The sequence below is a fragment of the Ischnura elegans genome, chromosome 5 (genome assembly GCF_921293095.1).
Source record: "Ischnura elegans chromosome 5, ioIscEleg1.1, whole genome shotgun sequence".
In the NCBI taxonomy this organism is placed as follows: Eukaryota; Metazoa; Arthropoda; class Insecta; order Odonata; family Coenagrionidae; genus Ischnura; species Ischnura elegans.
The window spans coordinates 59,282,063-59,307,543 of NC_060250.1; the positions used below are offsets into that span (position 1 = coordinate 59,282,063).

The 25,481-nt window shown below is 37.4% G+C and overlaps 2 protein-coding genes across 4 annotated transcripts in view; one reads left to right on the plus strand and one right to left on the minus strand.

The window, feature by feature from the left end:
- Positions 1 to 1,582: 1,582 nt before the first annotated feature.
- On the plus strand, positions 1,583 to 23,117 carry LOC124158950 (coiled-coil domain-containing protein 93). 2 transcript variants are annotated; one of them, XM_046534385.1, is made up of 14 exons: positions 1,583 to 1,814; positions 1,892 to 2,005; positions 2,085 to 2,179; positions 3,058 to 3,169; positions 3,314 to 3,454; positions 5,456 to 5,683; positions 7,020 to 7,070; positions 7,610 to 7,705; positions 11,942 to 12,201; positions 14,182 to 14,295; positions 18,101 to 18,330; positions 20,696 to 20,816; positions 21,119 to 21,203; positions 22,388 to 23,117. In XM_046534385.1, exons 1-14 carry the CDS (start codon positions 1,728 to 1,730, stop codon positions 22,556 to 22,558), a joined length of 1,905 nt encoding a protein of 634 aa, XP_046390341.1. In that variant the 5' UTR covers positions 1,583 to 1,727; the 3' UTR covers positions 22,559 to 23,117. The 2 variants fall into 2 exon arrangements, with proteins under 2 accessions (XP_046390341.1, XP_046390342.1); XM_046534386.1 differs by lacking the exon at positions 7,020 to 7,070.
- An 899-nt stretch (positions 23,118 to 24,016) lies between these two features.
- Positions 24,017 to 25,481, minus strand: part of LOC124158948 — a 123,239-nt gene continuing 121,774 nt past the window's right edge. For both annotated transcript variants that reach the window (XM_046534383.1, XM_046534382.1), the window contains one exon: positions 24,017 to 24,459. In XM_046534383.1, the coding sequence (XP_046390339.1) occupies positions 24,266 to 24,459 (194 nt within the window). In that variant the 3' untranslated portion in view covers positions 24,017 to 24,265. The remainder of the gene's footprint in view (positions 24,460 to 25,481) is intronic.

Below are 25,481 nucleotides of genomic sequence, written 5' to 3' on the forward strand. Positions count from 1 at the left end.
ATGAAATAAAATTATGAATTGTAAATATGAATAAAACACGTAAAATTTGGGCTAATGGTAGTAATTCTTTGCATTAATTGTTATTGTTTTCGTACTGTCGATGAAGCAAGCTTGTGCTTCATATATTAAGCTCGAATGTTAATTCCTAACCAAATCACTTAACTAGTTAAATATTCATCACTTATGCTACTATTATTTAATTAAAATAAAGCTGATATCATTTTATTTTTGGCTATTATTCCATTTTTCAATGCTTGATTAGGTTACTTTAACCTCAGAAAAACAATTCGACATCGCAATGCGCACGTTTTCTGGTTGCAATACCGAATTGCTCGGCATCGAAGACCGCGTAATATTATAGCAAGCCTACCGGTTGCAATTCGCCGTTCATAATAGTAAATAGCAACGGGCCTATGCTATTCTGAGAATTACGTCTTCCGGTGTAGTAAAAACACGAATTGCAACCGTTCGTAATACCAAATAGCATAGGCGTTGCAATACGCTATATTATAGCAACATCGGTTGCAATAATGAAGAATAGCATGATGCTATTCCATCCATAATAGCAGCCCAGGTTCAAAGATTTATACCATCTAATTTTTCTGTGAATTTTCAAGAAAATAATTGGGAAGATATCGGCTGTGAAGATGCGCTTCTAACTTTTGCGTGTGATTTAGTTGGAAAAAAATATCACCTATTTAAGTAAAGAGCATCTTTGGTATTGGAGTTATTTTTTGATGATGAAGACAAACCTCTATGTAGCATTGTTTCTTGAAAATTGACATAGAAAATTCCATAGCAAAAAAAAATTGCACTTTCAAAAGTGAGTTCCCACAACTCCGGTGGAGATAATAGCATTTCTAGGTTTGCTCATATCGATGGGAATAAATAAGAAACCAAGCTTCAGGATGTATTTCATTGGAAAGCATGTATTCGAAACTCCATTTTTTCTCAATGTAATGGGAGAGGAAGGGTTTTCATTGCTCACCAAATTTCTCTGTTTTGTAGATAGAAAGGAGACTTCGAAGTTGTAAAAAAAGATCCTTACCACTATAACGTTTCGCCCATTAGTGAATATTTGAATCCAAGTGAACAAAATCATAGCAGGACAGAATTAGAACAGTGTAAAGGACAGCTCTCGTATACTGATACGGAATGTGCTCGATCAACCAGATGGCATTTTGTTAAACAAAACCCACAAATTGAAACATTTAGGATTGAAAGAAGAAAGTGTGTAGTGAGTGAGAAAATTATAAAGAGATATGAGACAAGATACAGTTGTAAAACTTCCCAGGAACCTGTGTAGGACCCTGTTTTGAGAAACACCATAGACTGGTCAACTACTAAACATGGCATACAGGGAGCAGGCAAAAGTAAACGGCTCGGAAAATTATGAGTACGTATTAATAATTATCAAGTTTAAACAATTTTTTAGAGAATATAATTTTTTGAAATTTTTTTCGGTAAGCGATTACGATGCTAAAAAGAAATGAAAGAATGAGTATGGACATTCATTTTATAATTTACCGCCAATTTCATGGCTACGGCGCGCATCGGCCCGACTAGACATCCGACCGAAGTATTTGCGGTAGTCGGTTCTCCTTTGTGCGCATCCAGTGTTCAACAATTTTTCATACTTATGGGAATAATGAAGAATCAGGCAAATGTAGTTGTTAAAGGTTTCTTCTAGGCTTTGCTGTAATGGTATATAGTGTCAGAGTTTAACTATGTCCAGCAACCTAATGTTTTCGTCCAAAGCTAAATTTGGATCTAAATTATCCACTCGTATTGACGCTGACGGTAAAGAAGTAGAGGTAAGGAGTGCTCTCTTTGTATGTCATGTGAAGTTCTTAGGTGCATTATGATACTTACTTTGAATTATGTAATGCAGGTAGAAGTCAGGGAAGATGAAGACCAGAAGCTTAAATTGCAAGAGATTATCGACCTCTTGGTGGCTGCTGGGTACTTCAGAGCCAGAATCAAGGGGCTGTCGGCTTTTGATAAGGTGGTCTAATATGTCATTTTTATGCTGCGGAAAACTGTCAAACGACTTAATAGTTTACTAAATTTTTTTCATTACGTAGATTGTTGGTGGTATGACGTGGTGCATAGGGACATGCAACTTCGACGTTGATGTTGATTTGCTATTTCAAGAAAATCTTACCATCGGACAAAGAATGTAAGTGTTTACATGATACAGTTTTTGTGTGTCTGAGAATTTATTGACCGCCTGGAGTTCATTATGTGAAGAGTATTACTGTCTTTCAGGAGGTGCATCAATAACGCAATCATAATCATGTAAATTCACCTTAAAGTTTCCTTTGGGGGTAGCCAATGTCAGAATATCACTTATCAATAATCGTTAGAAATCTGTCACTAACCTTACATTAATGAATATTTTCTTTTAGCCAACATTTGCAACTACCCCTCGCTTCTGGCGCATTCATGGTTTGCTTCATATCCTCTTTTTATGTTCATCAGATGCCAAAGTTCCCACCTTTTGAATGTCCCTTGATTCATTTTACCTTCAAATTTTTATTACCATCCTTTTACCTTTTATGGACATCCTGCTAGTTAGGCACACCTTCTGAAACACTAAATGGGGAAATCATAACTCTAAGGACTCTACACTCAACTTTTAATCCTCTTGGTGCAAACGTTTTTGCTGGGGTATGTGTTGACACGACATTTTTGGTCTACGCATGCATGGACACACACAATGATCAATGTTATGGGGCCAGGTATAAGCTGATCCCGTGTGCGGTGGAAATCATTTTTTCCATTGTTTGCTGTTTACATATGTTAACTGTCATCATACCTGCTTTGTTCCTTTACATAAAAATCCTGCCATGTGACCACGAATTCCAAGTTCCTAGTTTCCCACTTGTCTGGGTACTATCCTTCCCAAGCAATTCTAGGTTGCCTGCTAGTTACCTGTAAAGTATTCACCTACCTGAATTTTTACGGTTAAATTTATGGCATAGTTGTGACTGTGGATTACCAATTCTAAGGGTTTATAATGGAAGATTTCTTTCAGTTTATTCTTTTATGTTTTAGTGCATTAACTGAGAAAATTGTACGGGTGTTGCCGAAGATGAAGTGTCCTCACAACATTGAACCCCATCAAATTCAAGGCCTGGATTTTATACATGTATTTCCAGTCGTGCAAGTAAGTGTGGAGTTGTTGAAATTTTGAGTGATTGATTTTTTGTAAAAATACAGAATTTTCTCAAGTCTGTGGTCATTTTAAGTTACTATGTGTTCTTATTCAAATTAGTGAAAATCTAAACAAGATGATAATTTTTAATTATAGTGGCTCGTAAAAAGAGTTTTGGAGACCAGAGATGAAACTGGTGGTTTCACCAGGTCATTTGCTATGTCACAATTTCAGAAGACATATTCTGGCATTGGGCCTAACCATTGTGCTGTTCTACGAAGTGTTATGGCTGTTAAGGTGAGTGAAAAATTTGTAGAGATGCTGAATTAAGTTTAGAAACGGTGGAGTCAATGCCATTTAAAGTACTAAGTTGTGAGGCAGCAATGATTAGAAAACTAAAGACTGGTGAAGACTAGATGGTGAAGTGGGGTGAAGGGGTCAAATGAGGAGTGAATCCCATCTCTTGTCAGGAGCAAATCAAAGAATTATAATTGAAGGGAGTAATATGGTCCACGTTTGGTATTTGCATCTTGGCATGTGAATGAGTAGAAAAGAAGACCTACAAAAACAAGGACCCAGGGCAGTCTCTGGGCTAACATTCCTGAGGGCCAGGTCTGTAAGTCTGAGAATTTTCACCCGCACACCTTGGAAGGGGAAGGACAGAGAAGGGAAAAGAGAAAGGAGGTGCATCGGCGATGAGAGCCCAATGATGCCTCCATGGAATGGATGTGGATGGAAGGAGTAGCTTAGGGAAATCCCAACGCTGTCATTGGGGTGGCATGGGCCACTCCTAGTGAAACTATAATTAAAATTCCAATGGAAAGGAATAGTTTTCCTATGGAGAAGAAAAATCCCACAATTTTCCATAGATAGAAAAGAAGACCATGGCTCAAAGCTGTAGCAAATTTGGATAGGGATTAACACTAGAACCGCGGACTTTTTCGTATACCTAGAACCGCGGAGGGGGTCATTTTGACCCCTCGTCTTTTCTTGCCATATTTTTAGTATTTTGGGTTTCTTTTGGATACTGCACTATGTGAAATGAATTATCTGAGATTTACAATGAAATTTGAACGATGTATGGGTGGTATAAGCGCTAGATAGGCTACCCGCCTTGCACAAATAATGCATTTTTCACATTACATTGTAATTCATGTAATAGAGCTGGCAACTACGATGATGCACTATGGTAGGGGAGGCACGGTAGGGGAAGGAAGGAGCCTTGAGTGGGGGTAGTCGAGGAAAGGGGGGTGCCCGGAAATTTTCGCGTAGGTCCATTTCTATGCGGCTCGACTCTCACATTCTTTCAGGCGTCCGCTGGGCGGGTTGCCTTTATCTGCGGCCTAATAAGAAACGACAGAGCTAATCCATGCCATTCCCACACATTCGACCTTCGAAAATTACGCTTGCAGTGAATTTCTGCTGCGAAAATATAAAGTTCGGGAACGACAACAGAGCAGGTGTCAAAATGACCCCTACCGCGGTTCTAGGTATATTGTTGTCTAGTGTTCACAAAAATAGTCCCAGAGCATCGGAATTTCGCACGAATACGCCTTTCTACAATTCATTAAAAGTCAGAAAATGTCAGGTTTGTGAAAAAAAAATTAAGTGTGAAATATACATGTTGAAAATCATAAGGGGTCAATTTGACCCCCTCCGCGGTTCTCGTGTTAAGGGAGCTCAAACCCTTCTGAAATATTTGAGAGATACAGTCTTAGGTGCATCCACACTAAATGAAAACTACCCCGGAAATTCATTCCAAACTCTCGAGCAATCCCTCCCCAAAAAATTGTGTGGATATGGCCCTGCATGCCCCTGGACTGTGGCATATATAAAGGTAGATCTTCATTTTGAGGAGTTACAGGGCCCTGTCTTCATATTCACCCCTGATGGAACTACTGTATTAGCAACTCCAGTCATACATTTGGCTTCAGTGTAGAGTGTGTAACCTTAGTGAAGAAAGGTATTCATGCCTGTGAGGTTAAAATGAGTAATTGAGTCACATTATTTTGGGTCTGCAATAGAACAAGCTCTTATGTGTATTTGGGATATTAGTGCATAGTAGCTGTAACTTAAGATGATGGATTGTTAATAGTGGAGCACCCAAGATCGATGTAAGGGAAGGTAAATGATTTTAAATGAGGACACTATGTGATATTGCATTTTCAAGTGCATGCAAATAATGTTTTACAGAGTATCCCTGCACATTGCAGCCATGCTCTCATGCATGATTTATAAAACTAATCCAGACTACTGTATTATTTTATTTCTTGAGACTATATTTTGCGCTATCTTTAGGAGGCATACCATCCTCAGCGTCAGTTCCGTCGAATACGCAAAAGTGAAGATGTTGAAGAAGCAGAAGCGTTGCAGGTGGAGTCGACCCTTCTGGAGTATGGGTACCTTGGAATGCCCGTAGTGCCTTCGTCAGTTGAGACAAAAGGGTCAAGTGGTGAGGAAGGAGAAATTGTTTTAAAGGGAGCAGCAGCTGGTGCTAGTCCCGCTGAAATTCAGAGAGCAGATGAGGTTTGCTATATGAATTTATGTTGAATCAGCATTATCCATTTTTACAATATTAGTAAAGGTTTTTATTTGTCTAACTAATGCATGTTTGTGTAAAAACTTTTTATTTTTAATTTCCTGTTGATGCATGTATCACTAAGTTGTTGAAATATCAGATATATTATTGCCAGCTGAAATGTGCTGGTTACATTAACTAAATTTGTTATTTTATGAATAAGAATATTAGTAAGACTGTTATAGAAGTCAGATCATGGGCTCATTGAAATTTTAGACGTACATATCAAGCTCAATTAGATACACTGCAAAAATTTTTGATTACTTAGGGGCGTGTTAGAGAATAACCAAGCTGCAGAAATAAGAAAGATTTTACCTAGGTTGATTCTGGACTCAAATTTGATTGAGTTGAAGGTTGCTTTTGTAAGTATATTCTCTGCTGGATGCCGAAAAAGAGGCTTATATGCCACAAATTGTTTGAAAAAAGAATTCTGTTGCTACTGTCGGCATCAAAATGATGTGCCGCTGTACTTTGCAAATTTATATCTGGACTTCAATGCTTGCCATAATAATGAAACATACGTCATTTTAAAGGAAATTTTATTCTTATTCTGATTTATTTTTTGTTTTATGAAAAATTTAAAAATCAAGACACGCGAGTGCAATGACTCCGCACACCATAAAATTAGCAATTTTGTCAACTTCATGAACTTTGTAACTCAACCTAGGGAAAACTACTATGTCTACAACATTCATGTTCCACAATAAGTAGCAAATATTAATGTAGAGAAATGAAATGGCTTTTGCGTATTTTTAAAACGCATATTTTGTTCTAAAATAACGAAAATATTTAAACATTATCTAGTCCTACAGTTTACCCCGAAAGAAAAAATAAAATTGATAGAGACTCTTCTTAATTAAGGTTTGAGATCGCCAATTTTTTCCATGATTAAATATTGAAGATTATGAGAACCAATCAAATCAGTTTTGTCTTTCATTCCACATGCTTATTATTCTTGCTACCTATGTTAATTCTATAAGGTTTTCAATTCTCATAGAATTGTTTTTATAAACTGCCATGCATGCTTGGATAAATCCTTATTCTAGTAGTATTCTTATGATTCCAATTTGTAGCTTGAGTAATTATGAGTTTCCTTAAATTTGCACTTGTAATATTTGAATATTTTTTTCATCCTTATATATCTTTATTCATTTTCTTAATCTTGTTTGTTGTGTGTGATTTACTATTTTGTTTAATTTGGATGTCGCATACACGACAATGTATATGCTTTTTTTAGTTTATTTATTTTAGCAATCTTTTTACAATTTTGATGCATGTTCTCAGATTCGTATCCAGTCTTTGATGGAAAAAATGGCTACTGCTGAGGAACTTGAGGTAATATACACCTTGGTTTTGCATATGATAGTAGGAATAGTACTTGTATCACAACTGATACCTAGTTAATTGTACTGCATAAAATAATGTTAATTCTACCAGTTTTGTTAGATAAATTTATTTCTTAAGTGGTACTCTTATACAGATCAAATCTTTATAATAGTAATTTGTCCGACTAATGAGACCACTGTACTTTTTGTAATCAATGTTATTTTTATATATCACCCTTACTGACATCCATTATGTACTTTTGGTGAGTGATAAATTTGTAATACATTACTGCCATTAAGAACTGCTTGCATTTTCAGTTTTATATGCATGTTTTGCAATACTTGCAATGTCTTGCTCTAACTGAAATTGAGTGTTAACATCTGAATTTGTTACTTTCTTTATGTTTTTGTAGTAGATTATTGAAAACTTCTCTCCTCAATTTATTTGTCATCATGCAGATTTTTGTGATTGAAGAAGAATGAAAAAAGTTTAAAAATTTCATTTTTGTTCTTGTAACATGTGTTTGATGTTTTCTTTTATTTTTGTAGAGCCGTGTTGCTGCAGGAATTGTGGGAAGTATTGTAAGCACTCATGCTGAGGAAATTGCTCATGCAGCTGAGGAGTATGCCAAGATGCAGATGAAGGTATAATTTTTATTCCCCACCCTATCCCATGGTAATGTTTAAAATATGTTGTATGTATAAAGAAATCACTTGGTTTGAGTTTGGTATTCTCCTGCCAATATTAAACTATTCTATTAGTTAAGGTAGGTTTACATGGAGCATTTCGCAGACTACCCCTGTCTGTCTCTGTTCCCAAATTTGATTTCCTCTTCAATTCCTTATTAGGTGTACTGTCTTCATTCTATTTTTAAATTATATTCACTTCCATCCTCTTCCTTGCTTAAGCCTGAATCACACGATCATTTTTTTTCGTCGCGAAAGTGATCACTATCGCGATCACTGCGCAAAATGATCGTCCGCGGCAATTGTTTTTCGCGATCGAGATCGCGATGAGGATTCCCATCGCTATTTTTCATCACTCGTCCGGTCGCTTTTTCCGTCGCTAAAACCATCCCCTATCAGCCAATCGGAACGCATGACCGTATGGTGTGATTGCAGCGCAGCGTTTGACAATTGTGGGAATGACATAAATAAACAAACACGCTATATATTTTCTTGATGTGGGTCCTATGACAACGAGCTGTGATATTGGAAATGATGTGAAAAGTGACGGCGGGAGTGACCGTGTGATTCAGAAAAATGATCACTAGAGCGATTGCTTTTCGCGACGGGAAAAGTGATCTCGATAGTGATTACTTTCGCGACAAAAAAAAGTGATCGTGTGATTCAGGCTTTACCTAACATACCCCTGGACTCTTCCATCGGCACCTCTGCCTCTTGTTATGATTGAACCATGTGTTTGTGATGAATGACTTGTTTCTCCTGCATTATTCCACTCCTTTCTCTCCCCTGTTGTTTTGCATCCCCATCCAAAGTCTCCTGTTTCATTTCCATCCCTCCCCTCCCTGACTGAAGTATTCTAGTCCCCCATCACTACTACATTTTTCTTACCGGAAACTTCCCTAATCATTTCCTTGTGCTGTTCATTCACCCCATCTACTGCCCTCAGTGATTCTTCTTAAATTGTTTTAGTATTTAGAGTTATAATACCAAGAAATGGCTTCACATATTAACACGTTGCGTAACGGGGGTATTTAAATTCCTAGGAACGCCGATTCTGGGTGGAGTTGTTGAGATTGGAAGTATACATTTGGTTTAAACATGGTTAAAAAGCTAATGTTTAGAATATAACTTTACCCAATCAAAGGTTACAATGCATTAATTCATTATGAATAACAAACGACAACTGAAAACGTACTAACGAATACGTATTGTACGCTTTAAAATTGTTTAGGTTGACGCGCCTAAATGACTATAGAGCGTTCCACATTTAGTTGACAGTATGGGCTCTGATGGAGAATCGTTTCCCATGTTAATCTCCATAAGGCCAGGAGCGCGGTGTTGTCAATAACAGCACGAAAATTAATGTTGCGTTATGCACTGATTAAAAATTGCATTCTAATGTAGAAAGAGATGCTGCATTAATTGGTTCCAACAGTTTTTCGATAAAAATTATAACAAATGCTATAAAAAACATTTCCTTAATTTTCCGTCAGAAACGTGGATTTTTTTACTTTATCTTCTTCTCGCAATTTCTGCCTGACCGTTGTCTGTATTGAATTGAATCTTCTGCACAAAATTCTTCACACCATTTTCTCTTTGAAGGTCTTCACCAATTGTACAACTATGGAGTAAAAATGTTGTTATGCCGACGTAACACCCTTTAGGACAAGAAAATTTTAATTTTTGCAAGGTAAACAGTAGTCGCTTACTAACTTACGTTTCTGACGTCGTAGGTCCCTATATGCTGCGTATCAAATGTGAAGAAAACTACAAAGTTATTTTTGATGAAAAAATCATTAACTTACATCAATTCTGAAGTGAGTTACAAGGTTTTGATCTTAAGAAAAAATATTACGGCGCCGCTGGGCCGGGCTTCTTGCTTTTTCTTGCGCGTAAAGGGAAAATTCTCGGGCGGAAAAGGAGTTTTTGTCCATGCATACTATGAAATGTATTTATCTATTCGTTTGATACCCTAAACAGAGAATACTCATTTGTCGTAACAGCAGTGTTTTTATCTGAATACATTGATACTCGAAAGTAAGCAAGCGGCTTGGAAATAAGACGCTTTCGCCTTGGGTGTTTCGGTCCCATCGCGAAAACCAAGGAAGAGAATATCTCATAATCTGTGCAAAACACTACCCCATCCAGTGCACGCCTTTTCTTAGAGGGGGCTTGGATTTTTTCTGAGTTCCTTTCATAGGGTACCATAAAACCTTCACCAGAATCGACCCTAGCCGAAGGGGCCGTGGGAAGAATTTACGAAGGCGTTCAGTTTGTCATTGCATTTTTTTGGAGTGAACAAGTGTTGTGTGGTCTGCTGAATTTGAGAATTGTGAAGTGTGTTTTACACTTATCTCTGCTGTAACACGCCCGATCAATATGTCCGATACAAGGAAGAGGAGAAAAGGTGAGAAGCTCATAAGCCGAGAAAGACAGTTGGCGCTCAAAGTCTTCTCGTACTTCAGGAAATCTCTCAGCATTAGTGAGGCCTGCCGAGAAACTTCGAAGGCTACTGGGTGCTCGGAGTCTACTGTTTACAGAGTGAGAAAGGAAAGCTCCCGTGGTCCATTGGTAACTCCTTCAAAAACTTAAGAAATTAGACAGCCTTACAAAAATTCGAGAGCAGTGATTTTCGACGATTTTGTGAGATCGGGAATTAGAAGGAAGGTACATGAATCCTTCGTGAAAAATATTCCTCCGACTTTAAAATCCATCTTAAACTCGGTAAATATGGATAGTATTCTCCCAGATTACAAAAGGGCAACACTATATCGTCTTCTTTTGGACATAGGCTTTGTGTATGAACGCAGGGGGAAAAGAATCTTCCTTATCGAAAGGGATGATATTATTCGTTGGTGGCACAATTAATTATTTAATGCAGCTAAAAAATATCGTCGCGAACACAGGATGAGTGTATTCACAGGCGAAAGTTGGATTAATGTTAGACAAATAGTGAACATTAGTTTGCGAAACAAACAATTAGAAAATCCGCGTCAAGCTTTCCTTGCTGGACTAAATACTGGGCTTGGCCCCCACTTCCCGAGGAGAACGATTTGCAATTATACACGCAGGAACGGAAAATGGGTTCATAAAAGGAGCATTGCATGTGTTTCTGTACAAAAAGAACTCAATGGATGAGCATGAAGAAGTGGGTGGCGAGTGTTACGAGAGATGGTTTGAGCACTCACTTCTTGCAAACTTACCCTAAAGATCAATTATAGCGGTGGATAATGCCTCTTATTACTCAAGGAAATTGAAATCCTTGCCTACTACAAGGTGGAGGAAAAAGAACATTAAGGAAATTAGCTTTGAAGATGTCAGCTTGAAAGGAGATATTTAATTTACAATAAACCAAGTACGGGAAAATTCAAAAAAATTAAAGATTGATGATGTCTTATACAGCATCGCCTTTCATGTAGTACTAGCCAGAGCCAAAAAATATTGCATAATACCGGAGGAATAGAAATTTTGTCTCATTCAGGAGTGGCGATAATTTTTATTATCCTTCAATTTATTGTTATTTTTTACATTACAGATTATTCATTATTCAGCTTGTGCATTGAATAAGTACATACATAAAATAACAAAAGACTTTTCCTTTCATATTGCAGCCAAGGTATTGTAATTTACGCTAAAAAATTCCTTAATTTACGCCGTCTTTTGTGCGATCCGTAACTCCTTTTTGAACTAAACCATTTTGGCGCCATATTATTTGTGGTTGCATACGCTGTTAGGATGCCTGCCGGCGGAGCGGAAGCTTGGCAACACTGTTATCCATAAGGCCCGTACTGTCAACTAAATGTGGAACGCTCTATAGAATCTTCATCATCCGTCCGGGACGTTCGGGAAAAAAATTACGAGAATTCTCGCCATCCGTAGGTTAACATGCAGGTGTAACCTTCTGAAAATGGGAAAGAACTATGAAATTAATTAATTAGTGAAATTATGTTCCCAAAAGTGTTTATTGCAAATCATTTTTATGAACTATAAGCTCCAATTTAATTGGTGATTACGAGAATAAACTTAATTGTCAAGTTATTAGAATTTAATTTTAAAATTTAATGTTTATATGAATTGGAAACATTAGTACTCTCCATCAACATGCCATCTTTGAGTGCCAGAACTAGAACCTTTACATATGCTTATTCTTAAATTTACTTACTCATATTATACAAACTTTCTATCAACTTTAAGGAAGGATCTTTGGAGAACAGCATGAACAATGTGAGCTTACAATCTCAGCGTGCTTTATCTACCCTTGAGTCATTACAAGAGGAGTTAGCGTCGATGGAACAGGAAGTAGAAAAGCTGAAGGAAGAACGGGAACAGGAGATGGTTAAAGGAGAGGAAATACAAAGGCAACTGAAGGATGTAAGGAAAAGACGAGAGATGGGGAATGAGGAACTCAAAAGATTGGAAGGTGCTCTTGCTCAGCTGGATGGTGGTGGTGATGGGTGAGTGGAAATTATCGAAGATGTAAAAACTCAAATGGAAGAATTACCTGGGATCCAGAAATTTTTTGGAGGTTGATTAACCTATGAAGGTTTTGGTAGATTAAAAATTTATGCCGAAATGTAAGGTTCCTTTGCTGGTACTGAAAAGAAAATGGCAGAATGTCTGTGAAAAAAATAGGTTGAAGATGGTTTTTTTGGCTGCTCTGGTATGCCATTTGACCTTGAAATTTTTTTTTCAGTTTTATTTGTGTTTGGCTAAATTTTAGTATACATATTTCAAACTTTTAATTTTGAAATTTTTTTCATGAATACTCATAATATCCTATATTTGAATAAACTAATACATAGATCTTTTCCTGGTAATGGGAAATCACTACACTTGAAAAAAGCAATGCAAAGCTTCAGAGGCTTTGTTGGGCTTCACAGTCCTCATTGAAACTGGCTTATAACATTCTGCCTCTTTTAATGAAGTGAAACACAGTCCATATGGAAAAAGCCTTATTGCTTTGTCCTATATATAAATATCCTGCTTTTAACAAAGGCAGTCTGAATTGAGTCCCGCTTATGATGAAGTTGGTGTCTCAAAGAGGTATTTTTTATATTTTAAACTTCTTCTAAGCTGTTGTGACATGTTATGGCAATATCATATTTGTTAGAAGATGGCGAGAGCTCTCTCTCTATCCTATTACTTTCACACACAAATGCTCAAGCAAAGATCTATCCTTAGCACCTGAACTCATCTTCTCAGACTGGAAGAACATGCTAACTGCCACCCCTGCGATGTGCTGAGCAAAACTCACCCCGAAATATGTCAGGCTACTCCCACCCCCTCTTGATAGCCACCCCTCTCCCACTCCACTGCTGAACCTTCCCAAGTTTGTCAATCTCTGGTGGTTTTCATCGACATCTAGTACTGCATTACTTAGGTGCACAATCATGTTGACGGAATTTTGATAATTATCACCATGGAGGGTGATAAAAAAAGAAGAAAAGTTAAAGTAAAATTAGAAATTTTCATAAACATAGATGGTAAGATGAATAAGACTGTTATTGCAATAAAGTACAAATGTGATTTCACTGGTTGCCTTATCGAGGGTATTAAAAAATCTGAAGAAATTGAAAAAGCTTGTGAGCATATGAGATTTGGAGCTCATCAAAGAAACATTCACTGCTCTAAACACACAGGTATTGGCAAAAAAAGCCTCAATGCCCCTAGTAAAAATCTCTAGCATCAAAAATCCCATTCCTCATTTCCTAACCCCAGCTTTGAGTTCCTTTTCATGAAATCCAAGGCAGTTGTGACCTTTTTTCTCTCAGCCCACTTCCTTCCCCTCTTTTTGTTTCAACCCCTCCATTTTGTACCAGGTGTTCTACCATTTGAACTACCAAGGCATTCTTCTTCAAAACTCTGCTGAGGAAGGAGATATGTACCTTGATATCCGTGTCTCATCTTCATCTTATGATCTGTCGAGTGATTCATTTAAAAAAGTACAGTCATATCTCCCTCTGATGTAGCTCCCTTTATCCATTCAACCAATGCCTTCCAATCTTAATTCTTCTTATAATTAATCCCCACTTCATCCCCACTATTCTCCACTTTGAGAAGAAAGGACGGAGATTAGACGCCCTGAAGAACTAGAAATTTTAAGCCACAGGGACTCATACCTGGTTAAAGACCACCTTTAACCTTTTTGCTCCCCCCTCCTCCACTTTCCCCCTTACTCGTCCACCCCTCCACCCACCCCACCCACAGTGACGCCAAACCCAGCTCCAACCCCAACCCTTACCTCCCCCTAACCTTCGGCTCCCGATAATTTTCTCTGCTATACATACTGTCAATTTGCCTGAATTTTCACCTTGATAATGTTACTCTGTAACAAAACCATGGTCGGTGTTAATAAACTACTATCTGGAAATAGCAAAGTTGTTCATCCTTCTATTCCTGCGTTAATTCTTCTTGTTTTCTGTTATTCTTCTCAGTTTACTCAAGAAGCTGCGATCGTTGGTCCTTCTCAATGAAACTCTGAAAGAGCAAGAAAAGTCATTCAAGGAGCAGTGTAGATCAGAGTTGACTGGACTTCAGAAGTTGGTCAAGTGAGTATCATGGTTTTCTCTAGTTGGAATTTATCTCTGCAAATATCAAAGCTGAAACTCAGTATTTAATTTTATTTCTCTTGTGTACATATTAAAAATTGCTTGTTGATGTTTACTGCCTGAAAATACACCAAATTCAAACTGTTTTTCATGGTCCTGTGGTGAATTTGACCTCCTCATCTGGGAATTTTTTTATGTACATAAAAATTTAAGCATCTGAAGAGTATCTAGAGTAACAGTAAAACCTCTTTACATTGTAATGGACGGGACCAAAATTTGGGCAATTTGATGTATGGAGGTTCACTATAGAGAGGTTTTAGTGATAGGCACCATTTTTTCATATCCTTTGGAAATGAAAGGCACTACTGTCTTTTAAACCATGATATTTATGTGTGTAAACAAACATGCATGCATCAGTGAACATATATTTATTATTTAGTAATTACAGAAAGCGAGCGCTATCACATGTTTTTTACTAGGGATGAGTCGATTCCACTTTTTTTCGATTCCGATTCCAATTCCGATTCCTTCAAATCGATTCCCGATTCTCGATTCCGATTCCATCGATTCTTTATTCCTTCTAACAGGTGGGATTTTAATTTATCTGTAGCATTGCTATCATAAAAATTTAAGAATTGAATGGAATAAAATAACTAGGGATGGACGGATCCAGGATTTTTGGAGCCAGATCTTTCGAATCGGATATTTTTGAACCCAAAGGCATTTTCAAATTCCTGTCATCAAACAAAGTCATTATTCAATTTATTCTGGATACATACAATCAATGGAATGATTTTTAGATTTTCATACACATTTTAATATTTTTATAAGTTAAAAAAATTTTATGGGGTTTCAAGTTTTTTTAAACCATCTTTACATACTCAGGGCCTAAACTGTTACACTTGGGTTTGGAAATGAAAATAGGAAAAATCTTAGGATGAACCACTGACCAGTGGCGTACCAAGAGGACCCCCCAAAATATAAAAACACAATTGCTTTCCTTCATAAAAGGAAACAAAATATTTAAAAATCATGAATTTACAAAAATGAAAAATGAAAGAAAAATGTATCTTTGCAAAATGATTTTTTTCTTTTATGAAGTGTGTTAAAATTAGTTTGAAACCCTCTCCTTTGTACCCTGTTGTTTAAAAATTTTCCCCCTGGTTTTGGACCCCCCCTTAACAAAATTCCTGGCTACCCCCCTGCCATCGACTGAATTTAAATTTTCCTCACGCACGTTTCCCCCGAATTTTACTTTCTCATCGCATACGGACTTGTATTTCACCCGAAAATGCTTAAGTATGGTGAGGTGGATTTAGCACATCTTCGCGATAATTTACGCCATAGTGCACGCACACGGTTCGGTTCGGAGTCATATTTTGCTTCAGTGACGTCGCGTCGTTGCCTTCAAAGCGAAGCCGGGCGCACTACGTGATATATGTAGTTGGCGTTTCCAATCCTTCTCTAATTGTTTGAGGGATTAATGTTGCGCTTGTTTCTTTGAAAATTGTACTGCTTGTACAATGTTGCATATCAGTAAAGTCTAATTGTAGAATTGTAGATAGAAAACTGAGCGGCATTCAATTACAGCTGAAAAATAAACAGAACTATCGTCAGGAATGCGTCTCGTTTGGTCTAATTCTTTTTTAAATCTCGTGCATGTCATGTTATTGTCGAAGCTATCAAGATATCTTTGGGCCCAGAAGTCACTCTCCTAGCATTTTTCGTCTAGAAACGGAGAATTGAAGCAGGTAGCCATTAAAAGGTCAGTTGGTGCGACGAGGTAGGGATGAAACACGCTTCAATTGTTTTCGTGTGATTTGATATTTTCCTTAGAAGACAATGATTTATGATCCGTTTGATTTCGGATATGAAAAAACAACAATAGAGGCACGGGCTGATGGACGGCCAAAGGTGGTCTTCTGAAATCCGCGACGTAGTTACTTTTGACGTGGTTATTACGTTATTATCCTACGGCGCTGAGATTCCCCCGATGATTGTTCAATCTCTTGGGAAGAGTCACACTATGTGCCAGTCGTATTTTGCCTTTTTTATTTTCTGGCTGAAAATTCTGGCCATGGCTGAAATTGTACTCGTAACCTCTGCGAGAGCTTTCAAACAAAATGGTTCATGAGTAGGACGAGAATCGCATGCGACGGCGCATTCGAAGAGGGAATCGGAACTCAATCCACCCTGATTGCATTCACTGAAGCTATTATTTAAAATTTCGGATCCAGATCCGATGTTTTCCGTGACTTTAGATCCGATGTATCCGATGAAGGGCATATATCCGCAGATATTTGGGTCCGAGGTATCCGATCCGACCATCCCTAAAAATAACAGCAGCTGCGGTGGCTAAACAATAATGTAGCGTTCATTACGTCCATACATACGAGAGCAGCCTGGCGGGTGCGCGGTGGCGGCCGAAGGCAACCTGTCGAGTCCGCCCGGAGGCCGTGGCGGCTTATGCCTAGCAAGTATCAACTTTCTCAAGGGTTGCATTGATGAAACTGGGCTATACAAACGCGAATGTGTCTAAATTTTTTATTATTGACGCAGACGCGTGTTAGTCTAAAAAAAGTTACATATGTAAAAAACCCGCTCTCAGCACGTATTTGTAAGAAACTTTTTTCACAGGAGAACTCGCTCTCTGCACGTTTTTATTATCATCAGACTTCCAATACCATTCAAAATTTAAAAAAATATATTTCGATCTATTATACTTTAAAATTGGTGGTCCAGATGAATTCTCCAAATGTGATTCATAATGCCACTCTTGCCGACATTTTCATGTTACCGAGGCCTCTTAGGCATGTCCGTCGCAGCACCCGTGTGCCGGGCGTATCCTCCGCGCGGGGAAGGCTGACACCGCGGCCGCTTAGGTGTGTGGCAGCCTTTATGCCCCAAACTTATAGTCTATACTCAAAACATTTACCTTCCTGGAATCAATGGAATCGGAATCGACTTTAGGCGATCGATTCTCGATTCCGATTCCGTTCCCGAGAATTGGTGGAATCGAGAATCGACATTTGGAATCGACTCATCCCTAATTTTTACCATGATTCGAGAGAAAATGATGTGATCTCTCTCAATTCAACAGTCACCTAAAATGATCGGGATAGTTGGATACCTTTTTTCTTATTTACTGTTAGGTATGATCTCATATGGAACAAAATGGCCACAACTAATGATTAACGTGTAAAGTACAGCATATTAAAGGTATATAAGAAAAAAAGTGAAACATTTATTGCTGAAAATGTCATTCCATGTATGTAATTGCAGCTGCATTAATGGTCTCTTGTTGTCTCAGTACGATTTGTGGAGGTAGTTAGGCTGTCTTGGGGGTATCTCCTTGGTATGATAAATGGAGGTTTTATGATATAAAGAGGTTTGCCTATAAATTTACATGTAAATCTGACGGGACCATAGGGGTGGTATGAAGTATGGAGGTTTATGATGTAAAGAGGTTCACTACATAGAGGTTTTACTGTATATTTTTGTATGTATTTATATTAAGTTTGTATGTTTAAGCCTTACCTTATGAAAAATGTTTAAGTGAAAACCTAACTTTTGGGCTTGATGCAGTGGGATAAATTGTTTTAGTTACGTTACTATAAATGTTTAAATGATATTATAATGGGTCCGAAAATAGTTTGGACCTTAGCCATGATCAAAAGGGGACTGCTGTTAACACCGTGCACGTCAACAAGGTATATGTTCAATATTTTGAGATAGGAATCATTCTCATAGTGTGTTATAATTTATGCTCGTGAGTACCTGATTTGATTAAGAATTTCCATTGCAGGGATGCTACAGAGGCAGCGACTGCATGTGATAAGGAAGGAGAAAATAAAGGTGGTGATGCAGGACCTGAGCATCAAATAGAGGAAGAGAGGACTCGTTTGGCTAAGGCCCGCCTTGTTCTGGCAAAGCATACTCGTGCTGTTGCATCATTAAAACGCCATGTGGATGATGTGCCTGGTCGTGCAGAACTAGCTCAGTACCAACGCCGGTTTTTGGAGCTTTACAACCAAGGTACATGAAATTTCTATTTTCCTTGTTTGTTTCTGTTAAATTAATTTACATTTCCATGCATTGCATGATCAAATGGTTTTGTATGCAGTTACACACTTGGGTGCAAAGTAATCACTTTGGAGGAAATTTGCTGTGAATAAATATCTGTCCAAATCAAATTTCTATATATCAACTTGCACAATATTCATGTGCCCGCAAATGTAGTGGTGTCTGAGGTGATTCCAACTCCAAGCATATTTCCCACAGGAATGGATTATGCACCTACAGTCATATGTAGATGCTCATATTTCAATGATGCATCTAGCAGAATAAATTCTTGAAAATATGGCAGAACTCTGTACCCAAGATATCCTACACTTTGGTTCATCTTGGAAATGACTCTTTTTCCAGTGTTTTAGAAGGAGTCCTCAGGTTTGATGTGCTGTTGACGAGTTTCTGTTATTCATATCTCAGGTTGCGACCTGTTATGATGAGGTGTCTCCTGATTGGTTGTTTTTTAAATAACTGTTTCGATGCATTAGTATGTATCGTCTTTATGGAATATAATTGTCTTGTGTATGACAAAATGCCTTTCATGTGAGTCTCGGGAGTTTTCTTTTTGTGATGATAATTGCATTTTCAAAGTCAACATAGTGCTCTGGGGCCTTCCTAGATGTGCTTGTGATGTTCTCAGAATTGTAGATAATTCAAACTGACTGATTGTGGTGACCCTGAGATGTCTTTTGATCCTGTAATCAAGGTATCTTGATGTTTGGCTGACTTATGATTCCTCGCAGCAACAGATGACTTTGTTGATGCTACTGTTTTCCATCGATATATGGTTTTTCGATTTCCCCAGAAGGTCGACAGTCATTGTGACACAGATGTGGTCACCATTTTTATGTTTTTCCAGCACTCTTGAGATCTTTTCTGATGTTCCAGAGCTAGGTAAGGAATGAAGGCAGTTTACTCTCCTCTGCCTTCTTTTCTTTCTTCTCTGCCCTGTAGAGGACCATTTCATCTTGACTCCTCTCATCCTTGGTTGTCAGCTGCCTGATAATGTTGATGAGGAAGTCATGGAAATTTAAAGAACATCGCCAAAGAGGAAAAATATCACCTGAGACTCATGTGAGAAGCGATAGAGACATGCAAGACAATGTTTGTTGTAGATGATAGGTACTGCCTCTCAAATGTATGGAAATGGTTATTGAAAATACCATATTTCTTTTAATATAATCCCCACCTGAATATAGTTCTCCCCCTTATTTTGAGGATTCAGTTTCGGGAAAAATTAAAAAAATGCATTTGAATATAGTCCCATCTTTCTTTTGCCATGGACAATTTTGGAAAAAATGGGGGACTATATTCAGATAAATACAGTAAATGGCTAATTAGGAGACACCTCATTGTAACAGCTAAAACAGCATAACAGCTAATCCAGCCTGAGATATAATGCGGTATGAAGGAATTACGATGCTATGCACTCACCAATTCAAACCTGAAGACACCTGTTGAAACACCAACAAAGTACTTGTTTCCAAAATGAACTAAGGTGGAGGAAATCCTGGAAACCAAGCTCTGCTATTTGAGCTGATCCACAAAAGCGTACACTCTTATCTTAAAAGGGTGATTTGGCTATGGAGCAAGCATGAAAAAGTGAAAAAATACCTGCTTGGATGTTTATTTTACTCGTTTAATTAACCTAATTTTATTATAGTTTCTGCATATTTCATGTCATTTTTACATTTTCGGTGCCACATTTATTTGATTTCATGTCTTCAAGGATTCTCTAATTGATGTTATATTGGATTCTAGTTTTGAGTCAGTTAGTGGCTTTGAGGCTGATTTAAAGTTATTACAGGCATCCCCCGAGTTACGTAAGAGATGCGTTCCGGCAGACTATGCGTAAGTCGAAATTTACGTAAGTTGAACCTTTGCGTTGGCACTTCAGAGATTGCTGTATAACAAGTTGTATCGTACAGGAATGAGCGCAACCACATACGCCACCACATCCATCGCTAGAACTGCAAATTTTCACGTTGATTGCTGACTTGGGATTTATAAGCGATTTTTCTACAGAAATTAATGAAATTTCCTTCGAGGAATGACAAAAATGGGTCACTTTGTTATTTTTAGCACGTAAAAAACTCTATAACTATTCGATATTTTTTCTACCATAGGTTGTACGAGCGAATATCTACTTCTTCGCGCTCGCATTCGAAAATTAACGTAAACATTTGAAATACGGCTATCGCTTACGTAAGTACGGATTTACGTAAGTCGAGACATACGTAACTCGGGGGATGCCTGTACAGTTTAGTTTCTATTTTAAAGGTTTTTGCAGAATTTTCATTGTAATGAGATTTGAAATATTCATCTCTTTCAGTTGCATCGAAGCACAGGGAGACCAAACAATTTTATACTCTCTACAATACCTTGGATGATACTAAATTATACCTCAGTAAGGAGCTTAATCTTCTGAATTCAATTTTGGATACTTATGGAGAGTGAGTATATATGTTGTATTAAATTTACATTTGCTTAACTAGCTGTTGCCGTGTACTCATGTGGAAATAATATTGCAGACCAACGCAAAGTTATTTTTATATTAAAAAATTGTAAGTTTCACAAATTCAAGGAGTAAATGATTATTACATATTTTGAGATTGCAGTGGTGGAATAGGGCATTATGTTGTATAGCTCGTAAAATCTGGTAATGGTTTCATAGTCTATTTCAATCTTAGTTGTTATCATTTATATCCGTGCCATTCAATGACTTCCAATTGATTGTTTGTACTTGTACTTTTAGGGCAATGTCGTCTGCTGCTGGGAAGGAGCAATTTATGAGGCAGTTTGATTTAATAGTTGAAGGAGTGAAGCAAAATAAAATGAAGGTAACAAATGCATATGTATAACAAATTGAAAATATGTGCATGCATCAAAACCCCTCTTGTAGGTTGTTGGATAGAGATGTAATTGTAAAGAATGCAATTAACTGGTTGGTTAATTTTTCATCATAATTAAAACATCATTATGGTATTCAACAATCAAGCTGTCATAGTATTCTAGTGGAAAATATACTTATTAATTTGTAGCAACTGATTAAATTCATTTAAATGAGGGAAAATTCAATGCTTTGAAGTTAAATTATTTTTAAATTTAGAATGAGCAAATTTTGTACTTGGAGGAAAAACATTTTGTACACAAGCATTTCAACATTTAGTTTATAAAATAATAAGTAATCATTTATGTCAAATGTTACCTCTCAAATGAACCAAAATCCTCCGACCTGTTAACCTGAAAATTAATCAACAAAATCCTCCATTAAAAGATGTTATGAATGATTTAGTCTTCTTAAAACACTGAATTGCCTGTCTTTCAGGTTTTCAAGGTTCAACTCTTTTGCATTGAATATTATTCAAAAGTTTCTTTTGTATTGAATCTTCTGTAAAAGTCATGACTGGAGATGGTAGGCTGCATGTTTATCAACCAAGTAGAGTGTGTGTGAATAGTGTGTCAATGTAAAACTCTGAAAAAGTCACTCGTTATCAACTAAATTATTAGCAACAATTTGTTAAGAGATTCCTTTACATGCGAACTATGTTAAAAATAACACTGGAGCTGGATTTAAAATTTGTAGTTGTACAACTAATAAGGAATGTACGTTTTATTCTCACTCTGCCAATTACGCAATCATTTCTAATTGTAAGTTTGTTTTTCTACGGCACCAATCAGCACTTGACCGTAGTCCTCTGATGTGAGTGGGGCAGGCGAACACTGTGATGAAGGGCTGGGATAATTCTCTCTCGCGGACCAAGAGAAGTCCTATATTACACATACCCATGCCCTTTAGGCCTTCTTGGGGGCTAGCTTAGTGTCCATGTCTTTTTTAACATGTCGTTTGTCGTTTGAGCAGAAAAATTGTCACTGTTTTAAAGCATCATTCGCTCGTTTGTGTAGTAAAATTTATGCCATGTTAAAATGTCATTCATTGCGAAAGGGTTAATACTATTGGATTTTACAACTTTTATGTTTGATACAAAACTATATATTGCTCCTAAGATATGATTTTTTTTAGGTTGGCAAGCGCCGTACTGAAGAAATTGAGAGGCGCGAAGCCTTGGCTGCTCGCTTACTCACTTTGGTGGAAGCCCAGAGGAAATATGTTGCAGCTGTTAGCCAGCTTACGGCAGAATGTCGACGAAATGAAGCTCTGCTTGCACAAGTCCGGGGTAGTTCTGGTCCTTGACACAGGCCGATAATAAAAGAGGATTGAATTATGTTGGTGCTAAAAGGACTTAAGTTCATATGTGGTCCAAAACAATGCTGTCTCTCTACCGATGTTCTCCTAAGGTTGAAATACCTCTTCTTGTTGAAATGAATATTAATTGAAATATGGTGGCTTTGATGTAGACTAGTAATCATATCCTGACATCAGTGGGAATATGTGGACTTTAAAGCCAGATATCTTTGACTATTGTCAGGGAGTTAGTTTTTACACCATTTTTATAAATCATGTGAGGTATCAATATGTTGGAGAAAGATATTACATGTCAAGGCCATTTTGTAATGACTTCCGTATCATTGGTACTTAGTTGCCACCTTGTTTTATTAAGTATTTTCATTTATGATATGGAAGTGATGTTACTATGCCATCAGACAATAATAGTGTTCCTGAAAGCTCTTCTGTGTGTTAGATGTGCTTGTCTACCATCTTGCATTTTAATTTGAGTTATCAAGGTTTTCTCTGTAATACAATGGCTGTCAGAACTTAAATACTGTGAATAAAAATGAAGTAATTCTCTAAAGAGTTATTACCTGCTGTAGGCCAATGATATGGTTCCACTGATGACATAGATACGCTGCAGCTGACTTCATTTTATACTCAAGATGAGTAGGATTTGAATCATCTTTACTTTTCCATTAAGTTTTAAAGTACTCCCAAAGTAATTTCTTGTGGTACTATTGTTTTCAGTAATTTGTCGGGTTGGTAAAAACTTGAAAGGTTGGCACATGAGACAACCTGCATCCGAGCCAACGGGGATGGATGCTTACGCAATGGGCGTGCAAAACAGGAGTCAGACTTAAGTGGCAAAAGCCCTAGCAGAAGAAATGCACTGAGGAAACTCACATCCACGCACATGTTGAGCTGCTGGAGTGTTTTCTTTCTACCCGGCCCCATCAGCAAAATGAGATACGTGGATGTCTATATATTATTGAAAACAATAGTATTTGCATTTATTAATATCAAAACAGTTTTTACCTGCAGGGAGTGGCCTAAGTCAAAAACAATATTTAAAATGTTGTATATTATGTGCCATGATATTCTTACTTGAAAACATTTTCCATCGTCAAAGAAGGAAGATTTCTAAACTTGAACTTGATTTGAAATGTGCAATGAAATCATTACGTGGAATAGGATCTAAATCACTGGTTATTTTTTGAGATAAGCCTTCTAAAGAAGGTGAATGTGTGGCTTTACAAATTTTGTATGACTGAGGTGAAACTGTACATCTATGTTCATTGTGTGTACATTACCTATGGCTGTGACTATAGGTAAATAGGTTATTTTCAGTTGTTCTGTGAGTGTTGCCTTTCTATATGTTTTGAAAAATTCACTGACCTGCCTCTGATTCTACCTGTGAGTGAGGCATGAGTCTTGTATGAAGCAGCCATCAGAGCTACATTTTGGTATTAAAAGTTTCACTAGATAATAAAATAAAATTTATTTACAAATTACATCACAATGATGCTTAAAATTTACAGTTGGGTTTTTCACATTTCAAAACTTGTTGTCCGTTGTACAGCCTTAAAATTTGAAATCTCAGGTTTACAATCACTCACACTCACACGGTGCACTAAGGATAGTATGTGATTCCAAATTTTGGAAGGATAATTAACTGGAAGTTTCCTCCTTTTCTCGTGGCAGTTTCGAAAAAAAGTGGTGGAGCACTTTTCAAGGGCAACAGTGCTGTCTCATGAGAAACATCCCTTGTTTTTGTCTCTCCTTGGTGCCTCGTGCAGGCTCCCTTATTGTGACCAGAACCCTATCATGCTGTTGTCTTCGGCCTGCCATCTCTTGTCCAGCCTGCCACTTAGATCTTAGTAATTTTAGAGACTGCTTCTGGTCTTGTGCTGTCCTTCCGTTAGCTTTGGGTCATGAAAATTAGGAAATAAAGAAAAATGAGCCATGAGAAAATATTTTGTTTACAAGGCTTGGGCACAAATGACATATGCTTTTGATCATTTTGGTGATTATGCTATGATGAAGTCTTGTAAGGTCGATGGTCGGCGATCACCGAGGGCCCCTAGCGTAGGGGGCCTTCACAACACACGCATCTGTCGTTAAGTGTACGTATATGAAAGGTATATTAAGGAAAGACTCAGATTACTTGAACCAAAGTTTGTTGTGCAAGTACAAAATTTTAAGTTTTAATTAGATGCTTTATTGATAACATGCACTGTGTAAATAGATAGTATAAATAAAATAATGGTGTCAGAAAAATAAAGATAACCTAATGCTATTTTGATAGGGTTATTCGAAAAGGTTATTTTTCGAGGTTTTTTTTATGGATTTCATTACAGTTTCAAGGAACAAATCCACTAAATGGATAATAGAACCATAATAACCTTTGTCTAGTTTTTAAGAGCCAGAATAGAGTCAAATATCCATTCCCAGGCAATTACCTAAATTTTCTGGGGGAGGACCCCCCTAGTACCCAGTAAGGAGGGCTCCATCATGAGCCCTTGCCGAGGGCCCTGATTCACCTCAGACCGCCCGTGGCTGTAATGCTTCTTATTGCCCGAGAAGAGCATTCATTCTATTCAATCCTGATTATTGAGGTAATTTATGTGCTGTGATTTTTATGCGTCACAAAGATGTGAATTAAATACCATTAAATTTAGGGTAAAATCAAGGATCTTTCAATCCTTGATTTGGATGGACTTTTTGCTACTGATGGATCAATATCAATTTTTAGGTTGTATACTTAACAATTTTATGTCTTAACGACGAAGTGCTGGATATAGTTGGCGAGGAGAGGCAGCTTTTAGATGAGATACGGAGGAGACAGAAGGTATGGATGGAGTTAGTGCTTTGTGGTGAGGGGATGTTGAAAATGGTGTTAAGAGGGTAGAATGTTAGGGAAACGAGGGAGGGGAAGGGAAAGAAT

Bases quoted from the DNA above. Each gene is read 5' to 3' on its own strand.
- LOC124158950 (XM_046534385.1), top strand. From the start codon at position 1,728: ATGTCCAGCAACCTAATGTTTTCGTCCAAAGCTAAATTTGGATCTAAA. The intron at 1,815-1,891 runs GTAAGGAGTGCT...TATGTAATGCAG, and splicing joins CTGACGGTAAAGAAGTAGAG to GTAGAAGTCAGGGAAGATGA. The intron at 2,180-3,057 runs GTAAGTGTTTAC...TTTATGTTTTAG, and splicing joins CTTACCATCGGACAAAGAAT to TGCATTAACTGAGAAAATTG.